The sequence below is a fragment of the Rissa tridactyla genome, chromosome 2 (assembly GCF_028500815.1).
Source record: "Rissa tridactyla isolate bRisTri1 chromosome 2, bRisTri1.patW.cur.20221130, whole genome shotgun sequence".
Classification (NCBI taxonomy): domain Eukaryota; kingdom Metazoa; phylum Chordata; class Aves; order Charadriiformes; family Laridae; genus Rissa; species Rissa tridactyla.
Window position 1 is genome coordinate 71,240,703 of NC_071467.1, and position 17,399 is coordinate 71,258,101.

The following is a 17,399-nucleotide window of genomic DNA, read 5'->3' on the forward strand; positions in this document are numbered from 1 at the left end:
CTTGGGAAAAAAAGAGCAGCTTATCAGCATCATAAGTCCTTGATAGATTTAGGCAGGCTGCTCTGTTTTTTATTATGCCACAGGCAATTTAATGAGTTTGCCAGGTAGCAGGTTGACGTGAAATGCTGTCAGCTTTTCACAAACACAATCAGCTTAGCAACTGAGCTCATCCCAGACGTGGTTAAGTGGGATCAATTATAATAAGAACTAGATAAGAGAGATAAGCTTGTTTCTTGGGTTGGTAGTCTGCAGTATTAGGCTTTGTCAGTATCCTTTATACATCATCAGCTGCAAAACCTTTATTACTTCAGGAAATGGCTTCTAGACCACCATTCAAATGAACTTCATCCTAAACTGATTATTCTAACACTGGAACTGCCATTGAGTGGGGAAACAATTTATTTGAAGCATCACTCACATCAAATGCAAAAGTAGCCATTGAAGTCAATGTTTTGCAATGCAAGGAGCATGTTTGCTCACAGTCCTAAATACAGGTAAATATTCTGGGAGAGAGTGCTCTGTGTCCCAAGAGAGGAATAGCTACCTTTCGTAACATCATGTTTTGCCATGGTACTAAGTAAAATTACTACAGCACTTAAGGCTTAATTTGCTAGATAACAGAATTTATAATTTGCTAGATAACAGAATTTATAGATGATCCCTGTACGTTTTTCTGGAGATAAAGCAAAACAATCAATTCGATAGCTGGAAATATGGGGGAGATGACGGCTTTACATGAAATTGCACATCAGGTGTTCAGTAAATCTGAAGAATATACGTGAAAGTCAAGTGCACTGGAGGTAGTGTACATATACATATTATAGGAATAACAAAATATTAGTGCTTTTTTATCAGAAATAGAAAGCTGGTAATGTAGAAACAGAGGGGGCCTGAACATACGAAATACAAGAAAGGAACGTTGTAGAATAGTCCATATCTAAATTGTAAAAAGAGAGACTTGCCCATATTCTTGAGCCAATATTTTTAACATTCTTTTAAATTCTTTTATGGCCTCTGGTTCTTGCAATACAGCTTCCAGCAGGCTTTTTTTTGCGGGGGGGGATTCAGAAAGAATAAATAATGCGGGTCTGACAAAACAATGCAGGATGTATATACAGCCACAACGATTGTGCTGTTCTGGAGCATAATGTTTGATCAAAACCCCACAATTGTGTTAGCTTGCTTTCTTTTTTTTCTGAACAGGAAGAGATTCCTAGGCTCTAGACTATTTCCATGAAAATCGTTAAGATCTTAGAACAGTAACATGGTTCATGCATCTCTTCTGCTACTTAGCAATGGCTGTACTGTAGTTGTCTGCTTAGTTAATAATCTCATCTAATGAACAGAAATTGAATTTTCTCTTCCCTTTTTACTACAGGGGAGATCTGGTGGCCTTTGAAGATCTAGGCTGTCACCTTTGTTGCCCTTTCAAGTGCTTGTCTATTCTGATGATGATAAGGTTGTTGAGGGTTGTGCAGTCTTCTTGATGGGCTCAGTGCCAGCGTCTCTGATCTGTTTTTTAGTTCCCAGTGTTTTATTTGCTTTGGTAGCCATTGCCAGTAACTGAGCAGGGCAGGTCAATTCACCCTCACAGATCCTTTCTGTAATCTCTCCCTGGCAGCTGTGTGGGACCACTGTGACATTTCCTGCAGCCAGTGCAAATTTTTAATGTTTTTTTCTGCATTTAATTCCAAAACCACTGTTAGCATCTACCTTATCTCTTCTTCATTCTCCTCCCCCAATTTTTCTGGCATTTGGGAAAGTGTATTGCCTCCCTCAGATACTGGTCCACAGGTCTCTGTGAAAATATTCCTGGTGTTAGGTCTCTTTCAAATCACAAGTGGCCATTTTAAATTTCGTCACTGAAAACCAGCAAGGTTTCTTCCCTGAAGTTCAGGAGCAATAGACTTTGCTATTAATTATTACTAGGCAAGATTCTGAAATTCCTAAGAAGGATTCTTTGGCCTATGTTGTGTTGAAATATGTGAGCGAGTGGTCATTTTTGGGCCATTCATCCTTGTAGCAGTCCACCACTTTTCTCTTACCACTTGGTTAATAATTATTTGCTGCCTCTATTTGTCTTCTTTCATCCCAGCTGAATATGTTACCATATATACACAATACTCTTGCATTATTCTTTCGTGTGGAACTTTACCAAGTATTTTTGGAAGCTTTGTATGTCCTTCACCTGACAGTGTCACTTGCTATGTTTAAATTATTTGGTAAGTACAGAAAAATGAAATAAGTAAGAAAAATCACTGTAGAAGTGAGACCTCTTATGCTATTGTATTGAGGTTTATTTTATTAAAGAAAAAGAGTTTGAAGCATGACATTTTTAACCTTTGAGCCTTTTCACAATACATACTTATTGTGGCACCAAAAGCTTTTTACATGCATTATGAAAAATGGTACATCCAAAAAGAAAAAAAGTAAATACCAATTTTCTTGTCTATTATGTTACTTTCTTGTCTATTATATGTGCACGTAAAGTATTTTTGCCCAAGCATGCATCTGTTGTGCTTGTCCAGACATTTTTCAAAGTGGACATCATCAGCCCTTTCTGAGAAAGATTCAAGGAACACCAGGTCCTTGGGAAGCTCTCATCTTCATGGTCACAGTTGTTAGGGTTGTTGCTGGTGGTTTCATTTCCAGCATTAACTGTTGAAGTTTTAGAGATAGCTCCCTCCTTCTTAGAGACTTGCTATGACCCCAGGTTTAGCCTTACATGGTGGTGAGTTCTGTACAGTTTTGACTTCATCGGTTGTCAGCATTATACTGCGTTCTCCTGTGTGGTGAAGCAAGCTGAATGATCACTCATTAAAACTCCTCGTGGACTACAGCACACACAAAACCTTAATAAAACATATATTGATGCCTGATACACTGTCCTTTCTGCCCCCTTGAAATTCTCTTGGGCAGCACTTCCTGAATAGATCCCCACCTTGGACCTGCACCTTCTCCTACTAAACTGTGGGAATGGCTGCAGTAGTTCATCAAATCTGGCATTTTTGTTTCCATTTGGTATTTCCTTTAAAAGATGTTGGTAGGGGATGCGCATTTTCCCCCACCCTTGTATAAACGTCTTGTTATAGGCCAGTTATTTTTAATTTCCAGGAGGAGCACATGGAGGGAGATTTGTTGGTGATCTTCCTCTCTGTTCTGGGTAAGGGAGGAATCTTCTTGCCTTTTAACTCAACTGTACTAGGTATAATCATTTCAAAGTGGGACAAATGCAAGGTTTCTAGCTGTCTCCTCACCTGTTCCCTACATTTTCTGACACTGTCAGAAGATAACTTAGACGTTATAACATATGGTCATAAGACATGACTGTTACCTTTTACTCTAGAAATCCAAACTCCACGAGTAGCCCATGCAGGGGAAAATATCACTTTCTCTGTGACTGTTCATATGAATCTCTGGCTTTGTAAAGTGTATTTTTGCTTTACAGGACACTACAAGACTGGAAGATGAATCCCTAAGGGAAGAGTTCCTGGTCTGCGAGTTAGATTCACTGAATATAAAATAATAGCTCTCAAAATAGATTTGAAGTTTGTACTGTAGCTGCATGATTTGTTTACTGTGCTCATTTGTTCCATTCTTTAGGTTTGAAGATGGCACAGTCTCTTTTCTTGATATCATTGCTCTGAAACATGGATTTGATGTTCTGGAAAAACTCACAGGTCAGTTACCATAACTCTAGTACTAAGAGTGAAGTTCCAGATTTGTACTCAGGGCACAGATCTGATCATATTTCCTAAGGCTGTAGTTTAATTTTCCTTTCTAGTTTTATTATCCATGTTCATCAGTGTGAAGATCAGACATCAGCATAACTGGTTTACTCAGGTCTTGTGTATGGGATTATTTCAGCCTGGTTTGGAAAAAACAAAATATGCAGACTGTTCTCCAAAAGTATACTTTTGTATAGTATATACTCAAGCAAGACTTGAGTACATCGAGCACATATAATCTGCCCCACACTCACAAAAATGCAACAGGAAAATAATAAAGTAGCAGAGCTACATCCTATTGCAACTTGATGCAGTAAGAGTTCCCGCTGTGTGTGAAGACCAGAGAACTTGGCCTGGTGCAGAAAAGCCATTTGGTAACACAGATTCAGAGAGGAACCGAAAAAGAGAGTTTAGAGTACACCTCAAAGCTTTTTGTTAAATAAGAAATATAGTCCCGCTGTGCAGGTAGCTATCTTAAAACAGCAAACTTGCCAGACTGTGACTTTTCACAGCAGTTTATTTATGTCTGTACTTTGACACACTTTGGTGGAAAGCAGCATTATGTTGTTGGGTTGTTTTTTGTCTCATTTTGTTCTCTATTTGATATAACTTAGCATTGTAAGTCTTATGGAAATTCCCAGAAAAGCACATGGTTGTGAAATTTTGGTGCAGTTCCTGAGTCTTGAGGTGCAAAGTGAAAGGAGAAGAGACAACAGTCACAGGCTGCAACGGGGGAAATTCTGACTGGGCATAAAGAAATAATTTTTCAGGATGAGGATAGTCAAACACTGGAGCAAGTGCACAGAGAGGCTGTCAGTTCTCCATGCTTGGAGATGTTAAGAATTTGACTGGGCTCGGCTTTGAACAATCTGGTCTAGCTTAAAAGTTACCCTTGCTTTGAACTGGAGGTTGAACTGGATGACCTCAGAAGGTCAAACCTAGATTATTCTATGATACTCTTAACTACCGAAGGGTAATGCCTCCCTCCAGGCAGAAGACATTATAATGCAGGCTGGGGCATACTGAGCTGTGAAGAGTGGAAGACAGACCTTTCCAGGTACTGCTGAGGGCATATTCGTGCAGTAGAGTCTGTGGCTATGTGCAGAGCTAACTACATCTGAGACTTATAAACGAGCTTACAGCCTGCCACGTTGATCTTGACTATGGTTTATGGAGTTGAAATTCTCCAGTCACACTAAGTTTGGGAAGGTCGTGCAAACCTGGCAAAGGTCTTGTCGCATTGGACTTCTCTGGGAAGATCATTTTCATGGCACATTTACTACCTGGGATAAGAGGCCAGTGCAGGCTTTTTATCTTGCTAGGGAGTCTCATGACTTTGAAGTTCTTTTCAGTGGCTCCCCCAGTTTGAGTATCTTTGAAGCCCTTAACATGGAGCTAACGTTAAAGTCCAAAATAAAACTTTGAGCACATCTTCAAGCCAGAAGTTCGATGTGAAGGGTGGCACTCATGTGCCTTGTTGACTCCAGGATAGCCTGCTCATCACCCTAGATGCACAGCCTCTCTGTGATTGCTGCCATGGGTCAGTGATTCTCCTGAAAGGTGCAGGAGATGACACCTGGCCAGGGAAGCTTGCATCACTGGCTGTGCAGGAGGCTTGCACCATGGCATGCGTATACATGTGGAGTATGCCAAGTTAACAAAACATGTTCCTGAAATATGTGTTTCCTACTCAGGTATGTGCACAGTTAATGTGTAATGTCTGAACCTCCCTTCTCCAGTGCATTCTTCGATTTCCTATACAAAGGCATAAAGTGCATCGTGATGTAAAAGAGACCCATGTCCAGAGAGACACTAACTGTATTTTTCAGGCTGGTATAATTTCTGCTAGTGTCTGTGGAGGTTTATTGTCAGAATCTGAAGGATTCAAGATTCTTCCTCACAGAGCAACGCTTCTGCGAGGAGTATTCTGTTAGATGCTTGAGCTCTTGCTCATGTGGAAATCAATAGCAGAGTTTTCATCCACTTCAACAGGATTCTGACTGAGCCCCAAAAAGTAAGGATGTTTTGCTTTATGATGCTCCATATATAGACAATGGATCAGTATATGTTCTTGTAGTATAAAATGCTTTTGAAGAATGTGCAATCTTAAACAAACGCATTTGCTTGTAAAGAGGGACAACTGCCTTGGTTTAATGTGTAGGACCATTACCTGCCATAACAGGAGAGCTGATGATAGTACCTCCTCCATTGCATTTCTCAGCTGTCTAAACCTCCTATTGGTACCTATTTCAACTAAACAATTGAAAAATCTCCTGATAGTAGACTGAGGGAAATGCTTAGCCCTGAGCCTGAATAAAGTGGATAGCAGTGGATGAAAGAGTAGAATAATGAATAAATAGTATGTTGAGACCTTTTAGTCTTTATTATTGCTTTTAATTTGCCTTCTGACCTATAGCAGTGATGAAAATCTAAGGCAGCTGAAGTGGCTTGGATAACTAGTCGATGGCGTTCCCCCCAAAACTGTTATAAGCTGGCCTTAATTCTGGGCTTAATTAATTTATTGCTTATGGGGGGTTGTTTGTTTGTTTGAAAATGTTTTAAAATCTGGATTGAAGTAATAGCTTTTCATCTCCAGTATCTGATTAACTTTATTTTTCTTTAACACTCATCAATATCAAGCCTAAATGGTACAAATAGCAAAGCAGATGCATTTATACTACTTTGAAGGGAATATGGTGAATTGTTGTATTTGCTCATTAATAAAAAATGCATTTGACCATATCAACACCATATTTTTTCTCAGTATGCTTGAATAAAATCATTAAAAGCTTTTTATGGCGCTCTTAATCACATTGGGAAGCACTATGGACTCCTGTCTTCTGGATGCTAGAAGACTTCTGTAGATGTGGTGAGAAGTGGGCAGGCTGGATCAATGGGCCAAGGCCAATGGTATGAGGTTCAACAAGGCCAAGTGCCGGGTCCTGCACTTGGGTCACAACAGCCCATGCTATGCTTCAGGCTTGGGGGAGAGTGGCTGGAAAGCTGCCTGGCAGAAAAGGACCTGAGGGTGTTGGTTGGCAGACAGCTGAGTGTGAGCCATCAGTGTGCTCAGGTGGCCAAGAAGGCCAACAGCATCCTGGCCTGTATCAGGAACAGTGTGGCCAGCAGGACTAGGGAAGTGGTCATCCCCCTGTACTTGGCACTGATGAGGCCCCACCTCCTGTACTGTGTCCGGTTTTGGGCCCCTCACTACAGGAAAGACATTGAGGTGCTGGAGCGGGTCCAGAGAAGGGCAATGAAACTGGGGAGGGGTCTAGAGAACAAGTCTTAGGAGGAGCAGCTGAGGGAACTGGAATGAGGTTGTAGTGAGGTGAATGTTGGTCTCTTTTCCCAAGTAACAAGCGACAGGATGAGAGGAAATGGCCTCAAGTTGTGCCAGGGGAGATTTAGATTGGATATTAGGAAAAATTTCTTAATTGAAAGGGTTATCAAGCATTGGAACAGGCTGCCCAGGAAAGTGGTTGTGTCACCATCCCTGGAGGTATTTAAAGACATATAGATGTGTCACTAAGGGACATAGAATCATAGAAACATAGAGTGGTTTGGGTTGGAAGGGACCTTAAAGATCATCTAGTTCCAACCCCCCTGCCATGGTTTAGTGGTGGACTTGGCAGTGAGCTTGATGGTTGGACTCGATGATCTTAAAGGTCTTTTCCAACCAAAACAATTCTGATTCTATGATTCTAAGTTTAGTAAATGTGCCAAAACAGTAATGTCTGTTGTATGATGTATAACAACATGTCTATTGAATTAGCTTCACAGAGATAGTTTCAGTAATTTTTGAAGAGTATTTTCATCGATGTATTTTGACTGCTATAATAACCTTTTTTTTTCTGATGTCCCTTATTGCACAGCTTGGATTTCACTAGACAGCCAGCTTTCTTGAAGCTGAAAATTGCTATGTAAAAAAATGTGGATGTGGCTTCAAATTTTCAGATTTATAATCCTTTCATAAAAAAATGAAAAACAAAAATATAGGAATATTTCTATTTTCAATTAAAAATGTCTTTTTTCCACAGTGCTAAAATGTAGATAGGTAAAGAGAGATGAGAAAAAATTACAGGCTGAAAGAATAAATGGAAAGAAACCTATACTGAGGAGAAATCTGAAAAATGAAATAAAAAGTAGTTTTGACAAATATTTGCATTTTAAAGCTTCTGAGCTGCTGATGTAGCCTAGGTGCTTTGGTGGTCTGTAGTCAAGTTCTGGAGTGCCCCACTGAAAAGCAGAAGTGCCAGCACCGCCTCCTTATATCTACAAGAGACCAAAGTAACTCACAGTTATACATAGTGGAAGAAAAAATTGAATTCTGTAGAAGATTTTAGTCACCACATGCTCCACGAATTTTCCACCAAGTCAAGCTAGTCCTACACCATTATCTGTGGCCCCAGATGAATTAATCTTGTGTTCCAGTTAAGTAGGAAATTTCAACATCTCCCTTCATGGTAAAACTTACGTGATTATGCCCACGTGGATGATCATGTAAGTACAAAAATTTCTACGTGGTGTGTTTTTTAGTTAGAATTTAATCATACAGAAGATAAATCAAACAAGCACCATGCAAAGGTGATAATGGAATGTGTGGCTATGGTCACGTTTGGGTTATTCCATCATGAAACGCGTTTTGTGTGCCAGCTCATGAAAGCTACTGTGAAGGGTGACTTCAGTGCTCCAGCTTCCTCAGCCCCGTCAGCGTTTCCGGCGGCCCTTCCATGTTGGCTGTGAGAGCAAGGCTGCCTGGGAGCCTGCAGTGTAGCACCACCTCCTGCAAAGTGGGACATGCTGTCCGGAGCACTATGGTTACCTTTCCAAAGGTTTAGCTCTTCAGTTTGTATAGGCATTGAATATATCTGTTCCTGGCACGACCACTTCAACAAGACACTCAGTACTATGCAATTGCCATTTTCCCCTCACTGTCCTCTTTTCTCCTGCCCATCATTGAGAATATCGTAGTTTTGTAGGTTATTTAATTTCTGTGAAAGGTCCACTGTTCCTTTTGAACAGAGATTATTGGCATTTGTGTGCATACAACAAAGCCGTTGCATGCTGTAGAAACAGCTCATAATCCAGAAGGACTGCAGATTTGTTTTAGTCCACTTAATGAATATTTCTTCCACTTTAACTGTCAGAGTTTTCAGTGGCAAAATGCACTGTCAGTTGTGAACCACTTCTGAGTCTCACTTTGCTGCAGCTCCTGGAGTACTTGCTTTGCACTCCCCCAACATAAACAATGATTCTCATTCTGGGTTGGAAATAGCCTGGAGTAGAAACAAGCAGAGTGGACAAAGTATTGTTATTAATTGTGTCCTTCTGTGTAATAAAAGCACTGCTGGAGCTCTTTTGGGATGTAGTGTAGCTGGATTGTACTGGTGTAATTATTGAAGATGGGGAGGGAGATCACTAACAGAAGGTAAATCAGAATTTCAGTGTTAGGCAGTGTTGTGAAAAATAGAGATCTGTTTCTGAGTCTAGTATCATCTGACTAAATTATTGACCTATTTCAACTTCCATTTAACAACAAGGCGTATTTCATTCCAGAGTTACATCAAGATGTGTGTATGAGTGTGTGTGTGTAAGCCATTTTCAGAGGTCTTCTGTCTTTATGATTTTTAAACTTAACCTTTAGCTGCTATGTATTTTTGTTAGTAATTTTTTATCGGTTTTACAAATGATACTAAGGTACATAATTTGCAGTTATGTTAGAAGGAGTACTTTAATTATAACATCTGTTCAGGAAACATTAATTCTCTTCACAAGAAAATATAATACGTATTGGAATAAATTTTAAGATGCAGACTAAATATCCTAAGGATGATTAATTGAAAACTCTTTTTAAATTCACTGGATGTTTGATTGGTTGTTGGAGAGTAAAAATTGTGTTGGCTTTCTTAAAGGGAATTATGCCACACAACAGCCAAAGCGAAATACAGTGCAGGATGCTAATTGGTGAGGCTAACTTTGATTTTTAACTTGGCCTTTGGAAATTTTGGGATGTGTTTTTCCCTGTTATAATTTTTACCATCCTCTGGTACATCAGGAACTCGTTGCAGCCAGTGATGGGATATTGGGCAGTCTGCATTTAGTGGTACTGCACAGATTCTCATGTGTCTTGTGTTTAGATACTTAGGGTTATGCAAATCATCCAGTTTAGGGCCAGAAAAGAATTTTGTCCTCAATCAGATTGGCAGGGATTACTGGGATTTCTTCTCCTGTGTGGAGTTCGTGACTGCATCCTGCTGTTGCCTGGGCATGTCACCTAAACTTGGACCCTGGGTATTATGCTTATGAATTTTACTGCTTTCATCCTTGGTGCTGCTTTCATTCATAACTTTCATGGATTTGGATTTTTTCTTTTAAAAATCATAAGATTAAAGATGGCGTTAATACATGTGTTCTGGCTGGTGATATATAGGTGTGTTGGAAGTGGATGCTGCATTTTGGCTGACATTTATGAAATTCTTTATTTTAGGGGGAAATTCTTCCCTTACTTTAAGAGACAGAATGAATCATTAATGGAATTTTTTACTTTTTCAATGCCAACCATTTGCCACAAGATGAACTTTAACATAAAAGAACCTGGGCAATTTGTACTAATCTCACCTCACTGCTCATAATTAACACCTTCTTTAACTGTACTGCAGAGAGAGTTATGCATTGTTGTTTGGGTTTTTTTTCTGAATAAAAATGTTTGATGAATTGACAGCGGGGAGAAGATGCTTCATCCACACTCCAAATATGAAAATATGGATACACTGCAGAGAGGGCATTTTAAATTCTGGCAGCAGAAAGAAAAGTTTGACTTATAAATGTGAAGGGAGAGCATAAGAGCTTAAAATCCAAAGGCATTCTGATTTCCAGATAATGACACTACTGGTATGTCAAAAGACAAAGATCTCTCCTCTCCTTTCATGGATTTTTATATTTCTGTCTCAAGATAAATTTGGTTTAAAGAAAAAACTAGGAAGTAAGTTATTTATATACTGCTAACAGTTCTTGCTGGTTCTCTTAGCTTTCTATTGTGACTTGAGTAATGCAAACTAGACATCATTTGTACCATTGAAAGCAGAGCAGAACAGCTAGAGCATGATTTGAGAAGCTTTGAAAAAGTGAGTTACCAAAAGAAATCCTGCCAGAGCTGCCTTTGCAGACTTTAATCTGTACATGAGGTTTCTTTCTGGAAAAAAAACCTGCTTTTATGTTTTGGGGTTTTTTAATATGCATTTGCTAATATTGATGTGAATTGCATTCACAAACTGACTAATCTGTGAAGAGGCCTAGGAAAGAACCAAAAAAGTAAGAGTAATTCCTCAGACCTGTAGAGATAACACAGGAAGAGGTAGTACAGGACATAAATGTCTTGGATGTTTTTGCATAACACAGAGGGAGAAATATGCTTCATAGGAACAGAAAGAAGGGGAAAATGTCTTTATTGTAAGCTGAGCTGATGAAGAAAGAGTGCAGCACAGCTGACAGAAAGCATACTCTTGGCAAGAGATAGTTCTTCTGTGTTCAGACAAAAGAGTTAACAAGACTTCTGTGGTGAAGGCATTTGATGGCATCCAGTGTTACTACTGGATGTAGGGGAGGGATTTGCAGCAGAGTCTTTTCATGCTTGTGAGACTTCTGGGAAGAGGAAGCTGGGGCAGCCAATAACTGGGGGATCACCGCAGGTGCTTTTGCATTGGCTGTGGCTTGCCAAGGCAAGAAGTGGCGGGGAGCGTCCGTGTCCAACACTGACAAGCTTCTCGCTCATCCAGTGATAACGGAACTGTTGAGGTCTGCAGTTACAGAGAGACAACTCCACTTACACTGGAAGGTGTTTTTTCTGCCTTACGTCAGACAGTTGTTGTGAAACTATGCCCTGACCTACTGATGAATCAGAACTCCTCCAGACTAATTACCTGCACTTGATCACTTTCAGGTTTTCAGCAGGAGGTTGCATTTCACTGTGAGGACCTCACCTGTGTGGGCACTTGTGAATGGTCCCATTGAAATCAATGAGACCATGAAAAGAAGGCTAATATAAAGGCCAGGGAACTAGGTGAGGACTGGAGAGACTTGAATTCCTTTCCTTGACATCAAAATTTACTTGAGTTTTATTAAATCACATAGATACTAGTCTTCAGGGGAGCAGGGAGTTAGGTAACTAAATGTATTTCCAGATCTGCATTTAGTCTCTACTAGGATTTATCTTATGTTGCTGTCAGCACCTATGCCTGAGATGACCATTGAGTTTCTTATTGCCATCAGTGGAACAGACAGTACTTCACCAGCTTGATCCCTCTGACTTTTTTCGGAAATTTAGGATGAGAGGAGTTACACCCAGGAATACCAGTTCTGGTTGTCTGTTAAGGGAGCTTAGATGTTAGCTTAGTGTGGTATCGGACTTTTACATAGCTTTCCTGCTAATGCTTCATTTGGGACTAGAAATCTGAGCTGTCAGCTTAGTTGAGGTGGGAGTAGTGTTTTGGGTTTTTTACCTTCCCTTAGATATGCAGCTAGTGTTGTGCGGGACAGGTTCTGCATTTTTTGTGGTTGAAATAAACCAGTAAAGCAAAACAGGGAATGTGCTGGAAGAACCCTGAGGAGCGTGAAGGCTCAGTGTGCAGTTTTCTATTTGGGAAACCTTCATCTGTCTATTACCCTATGAGCGATTTCTGATTTGCAACATATATTTCGTGCTTCAAATCCAAGCTTATTCAGGTGGGTGTTGCTTTCTCTGAGAGGGAAGGGCTCACGGTCTGGCAGCAGACAAACTATCTTGCAAAGGCAAGAAAAATCTGTCTCCAGGGTGAGAATCTCCTAGTCAAAAAGATGTCTTATGTAAAAAGTGTGTAGGTACAGCTGACTTAGAAGTCTGTGATCATTTTCATTTTCAAATGACTGGTTAAAGCGGATTAGGAGGAAAGAAAGCTCAGTTGGTTCTTTTGCATCAAAAGAAGCCGTTGTTGGGACTGTGGTTAATTTATTAGGAAAGACATGCTCAACTGAGCACATATTTGCTAATGACTGTAGATGGAAGTAAAACAATTAAGGAATCAGTATTACAAAATGACCAAGTAGGTGAGGCACTCTTGTGCAACTGTCTGAAAGTACAGACAAGCGCATACAATGTATTGGAAGGCAAGTTTGAATTAATGGATGGGGCCTGCCTTTTTTTACTGTACATGCAGAATCTGTTCCCAGTTCTGCCTGAGGTAGCATTGTGAAATCTGTCACTTTCAATAAATAAAGTGTGAGAAATTTGTTGTAGCCTACATCAAGAGAGAATGGGTGTAAGACCCAACTCTTCCATAAAGTCTGTGGGAGTATTAACAGCAGTCAAGAGTAAAGCAGCTCTGATCCTCTGGTTCCTAGACCGCTCCAGCATCGCTTACACATGGCTAAAGGATATCTTGGAGAAGGAGTGCTTTCTGTCTGTAATACCTTTCTCCCTAGATCATTTTCTGTGTCAGATATAGTTAGGATCTGAAGGAATTGTCATTTTCACTACAAAGTTGTCATTGTCATTGCTAAGAGATAGAGAACCTTTAAAGTCCTGTGGGGCCAGAGATTTCAAAGGAGAACAGAAGCGAGGGCTTTTAGACTTGGGTGCAGACCTTCCTAAGACTTTTTGCTATCTAAATTGATTGACTAGGTTAGGGTTCTTGTTATCCTTGGAATACCCTTTTTAAATGGGGAAAAAAGATAATATTTTGCAATTGTATTCTTAAAACCTGTATAAGAAATACTCAAGAATTTTCTCTGTATAGTTCTACCTAAAAACCATCATTGAAAAGGAATTAGAAAATAAAATTACACATAAATTAATGCCATTACATTTTAAACAATGTAATATATTGCTAATTAATTTTTGCCACACCTTGATATACTAACAAGGAAATAAAACGTTACCTTGTGGATACTAATTTCCTTGACTGATACATGAACAGTTTTCTTACCAACATGCACCTGGAAAACGAACCCTGACAGGGTGGTAAAATAAATTTAGCTATATGAACAACTAGAGCACACTGTGATTAGACAAGGGATCAGCATTTTGGCATTTGCAGAAGAAGGTCTGGCTGGCATTAGAAGGGTGCACGTCAGCCATCCCATGGCAGATCTCAGTGTCCCGTTCTAGTGCGCACTGGCTACCATGGCAAGGATTACCTTATTTCATTTATTACATTTTTAATTTCCTAGCTAACTGGATCCAGCTGTTTCAGCCCTTCATGCAACACAGAGATTTTTATGCTAAATCCAAAGGGTCTAAATTAAAGCGAAAGGAAATTTGCATATTGTGTAAAACTCTACTTGTTCAGCATATCCAGATTATATGGTGCTAATCACAAACACTAGATAGACTAAATCCTCTCGAAGTCACCCTGGGGTTAAGTCAAATGCTTTACACTCTTTGACACATACCCATGAAATATGTAATCAAGTCTGTTTGACGTCCTCTCCTAATTACGTGTGTGTATTTTAAGCAGATGCTTTTCCAGCTGATCTGTGCCTTTTGAGATCTTTTCTTCATTATTAATCAGAAAATCACGCTGTATGTTAATGGCAAGTGCCAATTATGAGAAACTAATATTAGTTTCTTTGCTTAGAAGCTGTGCTTTTGCAAATAAGACCGTTGCCAAATAACATATAGATGTAAAGAAAATATAAGAACCTCTGAATGTTACCCATCAGGGGCATAATTATTCTAACATGTACTGTGCTATTTCAGCCTAAAACTAAAATTTATTCTTCCACATACTGATTTATTAGTTTGAGGAGAAATGGTAAGCAAAGAAAATTCTCTGTTGGAAGTAGGAATGGACTGCTTGTTTTCACAAAAGCTAGAATTTAAACGATTAAAATATTTTTTCCCCCAAGACTCTACATTCATAACTTCTGTCGAGAACATTAATATATAAGGTTAGCCTTTCGTGGATTCTTAGTGAGATAATATCAGGAGACAAAATTAATATTTAGTTAACTTGGGAGTCACTGAGTTTTAGGTAAATCCAATTTTTATTGTGACAGTGTAAGAACAGTCTTCAGAAATTGTTAGTGACCTTGTTGGTTTTACCCCTGCTCTTCAGCTGAAGGATGCAAACTGCCCCTTGCATTTTGCTGAAGTTTTAAACTTAGTATGTTCCCTTCAGTGCGTTTAGCAGAGACATCTACTGGCAAAATGTTAACTAGCATTCTCGTCCTCGGTCCTACAATGCCATTTTTTACACCTCTGAAGGGAAACCTGCTAATAGAGAAATAAGTACTTTGAAGCTTTTAGATGTACTGGAGCATTAAATCTATCATGTGTGAAGAAGCATTAATTAGTATATCAACAGATACAAAATTAATAAAGGCAAAATAAAATTTTCCTGTTGTCTGACTAAGGTTACTTCCTGTTGAACTACTACGCTAATTTTAGCAGAGATGTGTGTATCAGAGAAGAGAATAAAGGAGTTTATGATCCATTGTGGATGAACAGGACTAATTGCAAATCACATGATACTTGTGGTTAGTCTCCACTGATTTTGATTTAGTCAATATAGAATGGAAAGAAAGAAATTACAGCATTTAATCAGAAGAGCTTTTCTGCCTACATTGACTGGTTTCATGTCTAATGCTTGCTCCACGCTCACAGTTTATTTTTTTGATAAGCATTTACCTCAGCTGTCAACTTTGCCTTTGCCGCGTTCTTAATGTCTCTCAATAGAGCTGTTCTAGGAATGGTTTCAATGTTTCTGCATTACCTGCTCAAGTTGTGGTTTAAACACTTAGGGGCGATTAGTGGTGGAGTGAGCAAATATGTGGCACTTGCACAGGTGGAGATACCAGCAAGTCCTCTTTGGGCTCAGGCCCTGGAGGAGCCCCCAGGAGTCTGGCCAGCAGCCCTGCCTCTTCTTCTCTGGACCAGCCTCAGCAGCCTCCCTGGAGACACCCACATACCTTGGGGTGGGCACAGCCTTGTGGAGGTGGAAAAGCAGAATTGAAATAACACAGATGATTACATCCCCCCAGGAAAAGGTCATTAAATATTTAAAAATCAGTCTTTGCATTTTCGGGTAATCTGTGGATTCAAGACACTAAGAAGCATCTCATCCACCTAGTTAGAGTGGGCATATTTTCTCACAATTGCTACTACTAAAATGCATTTTAAAAAGCACTTGCCTTCTAATGTTTGTTTTTCAGGGTACAGTTGAATCATTTTAAAAGAGATGAGTCCCTCTTGCAAGAGGCCTGGTACAACAGTGAAATTTTTCAGATCAGCTTTATTCAAGTAAAATGTCACCATTCTCTGAAGTAAATGTTCACTGAACCTATTTTGATCATTTCATGCACTACATTCATAAAAGTATTAATTTAGTTTTACTCTAGGTTTATATGCGTTTGTAATGGCCATTTCAGGTCTGTCATGCTCTCAGGTCTATGTGTGCACCTCACCAAACTCCAGATTTAAGATCCACACATCTGCTCACCCATATCAGATCACCTATTCCCCCATTTTCATCCACCTCCTAATTTCCATGACAAGAAGACTTCACTGGGCAAAGGATCTCCACTTGTGAGCTGCTTTAATTGCAAATGCTGCAGTTCTATGACAGCTGGAAAAATATTTTTATAAGTTTTTCCTCTGCTCCTCCTTTCTCCTTCCCTCCTTTCTATTTTCTTTTTTTCCTTTTATCTTTTTACTTTTAAGAGCTTACAAGTATTTTGTTAACACATCTTACAAATTGTGCTCCACTATACTGAATTTAATACCAACATTTGAAATTGGTTGGTTTAACTTGGTTGTTGCTTATGGTATTTTATCATAAGCGTGTTGTCTCAAGCTGATGCTAAAATTTCCATTTTATTACTGTTTTGACCAAGAATTGCTACTTCTGGTATTTTATTCACATTATTAATTGAAACCCCAGGACACTAAAATTTCTGCCTAGTTTCTCCTTTAAAGTATAAACTTCCAAATCAGCTTGAACTTTGGCTACCTTCCTACTGAATGCTTCATAGGATTTTAAGGCAGTCATAAAAATCAATTTATTTTGTAAGTATTAGGCTAAAGTCAATTATATTCTCACAAGTAGCCACCAAAAATGGTGCTGAGCAGGAAAAATTCTGCCAGAAGGTAGTATTTGAATAAAAGATACATTCCACTTTATAAATTGAGGGTACAGAGATGTAATAAAAACTTCTTGGGTTATCCAGTCCATGAAAACAATTTGATACTCTCTTAAAAAATAAGGACTGAATGAGCAGATTTCTAATTTCAATTAATTTTATCATTAATAGTACACATCACAGGGATTTAGGGAGATAAGATCACTAACACTAATTTTCTCAGCTTAACTACGTCAGCCAGAGGACTTCCATTTTTTACAGTAGAGCAATGTTGGCAGAAGGTCTGCTTGGTTGTACGTAGTTATTTCGCTAAGCAAACTTGGTTGAACTATCGTCACGAGAGCTTGTGTAAACCCTCTTTATGTTTTTATGTATGATTTTGATACCATGAACACACTGGCAAAACCTTTAAGGAATAAAAAGCTATTCACTCCTGAGTGTCTAGCAACACAATTCTGTATTTCAGGCATGATGTTTTAAGTTAGTGTAAAATAAGGTGAAAATGCCACACTTCTAACATGACAACATGCTACACCCCTTTTCTAATTACAGCAC

The 17,399-nt window shown here is 39.2% G+C and overlaps 1 protein-coding gene across 1 annotated transcript in view; it reads left to right on the top strand.

The window, feature by feature from the left end:
• MOCOS (molybdenum cofactor sulfurase) overlaps positions 1-17,399 on the top strand; it is a 224,795-nt gene that overhangs the window by 116,870 nt on the left and 90,526 nt on the right. Inside the window, exon 5 of the mRNA XM_054192941.1 lies at positions 3,604-3,680. Coding sequence (XP_054048916.1) covers positions 3,604-3,680 — 77 coding nt within the window. The remainder of the gene's footprint in view (positions 1-3,603; positions 3,681-17,399) is intronic.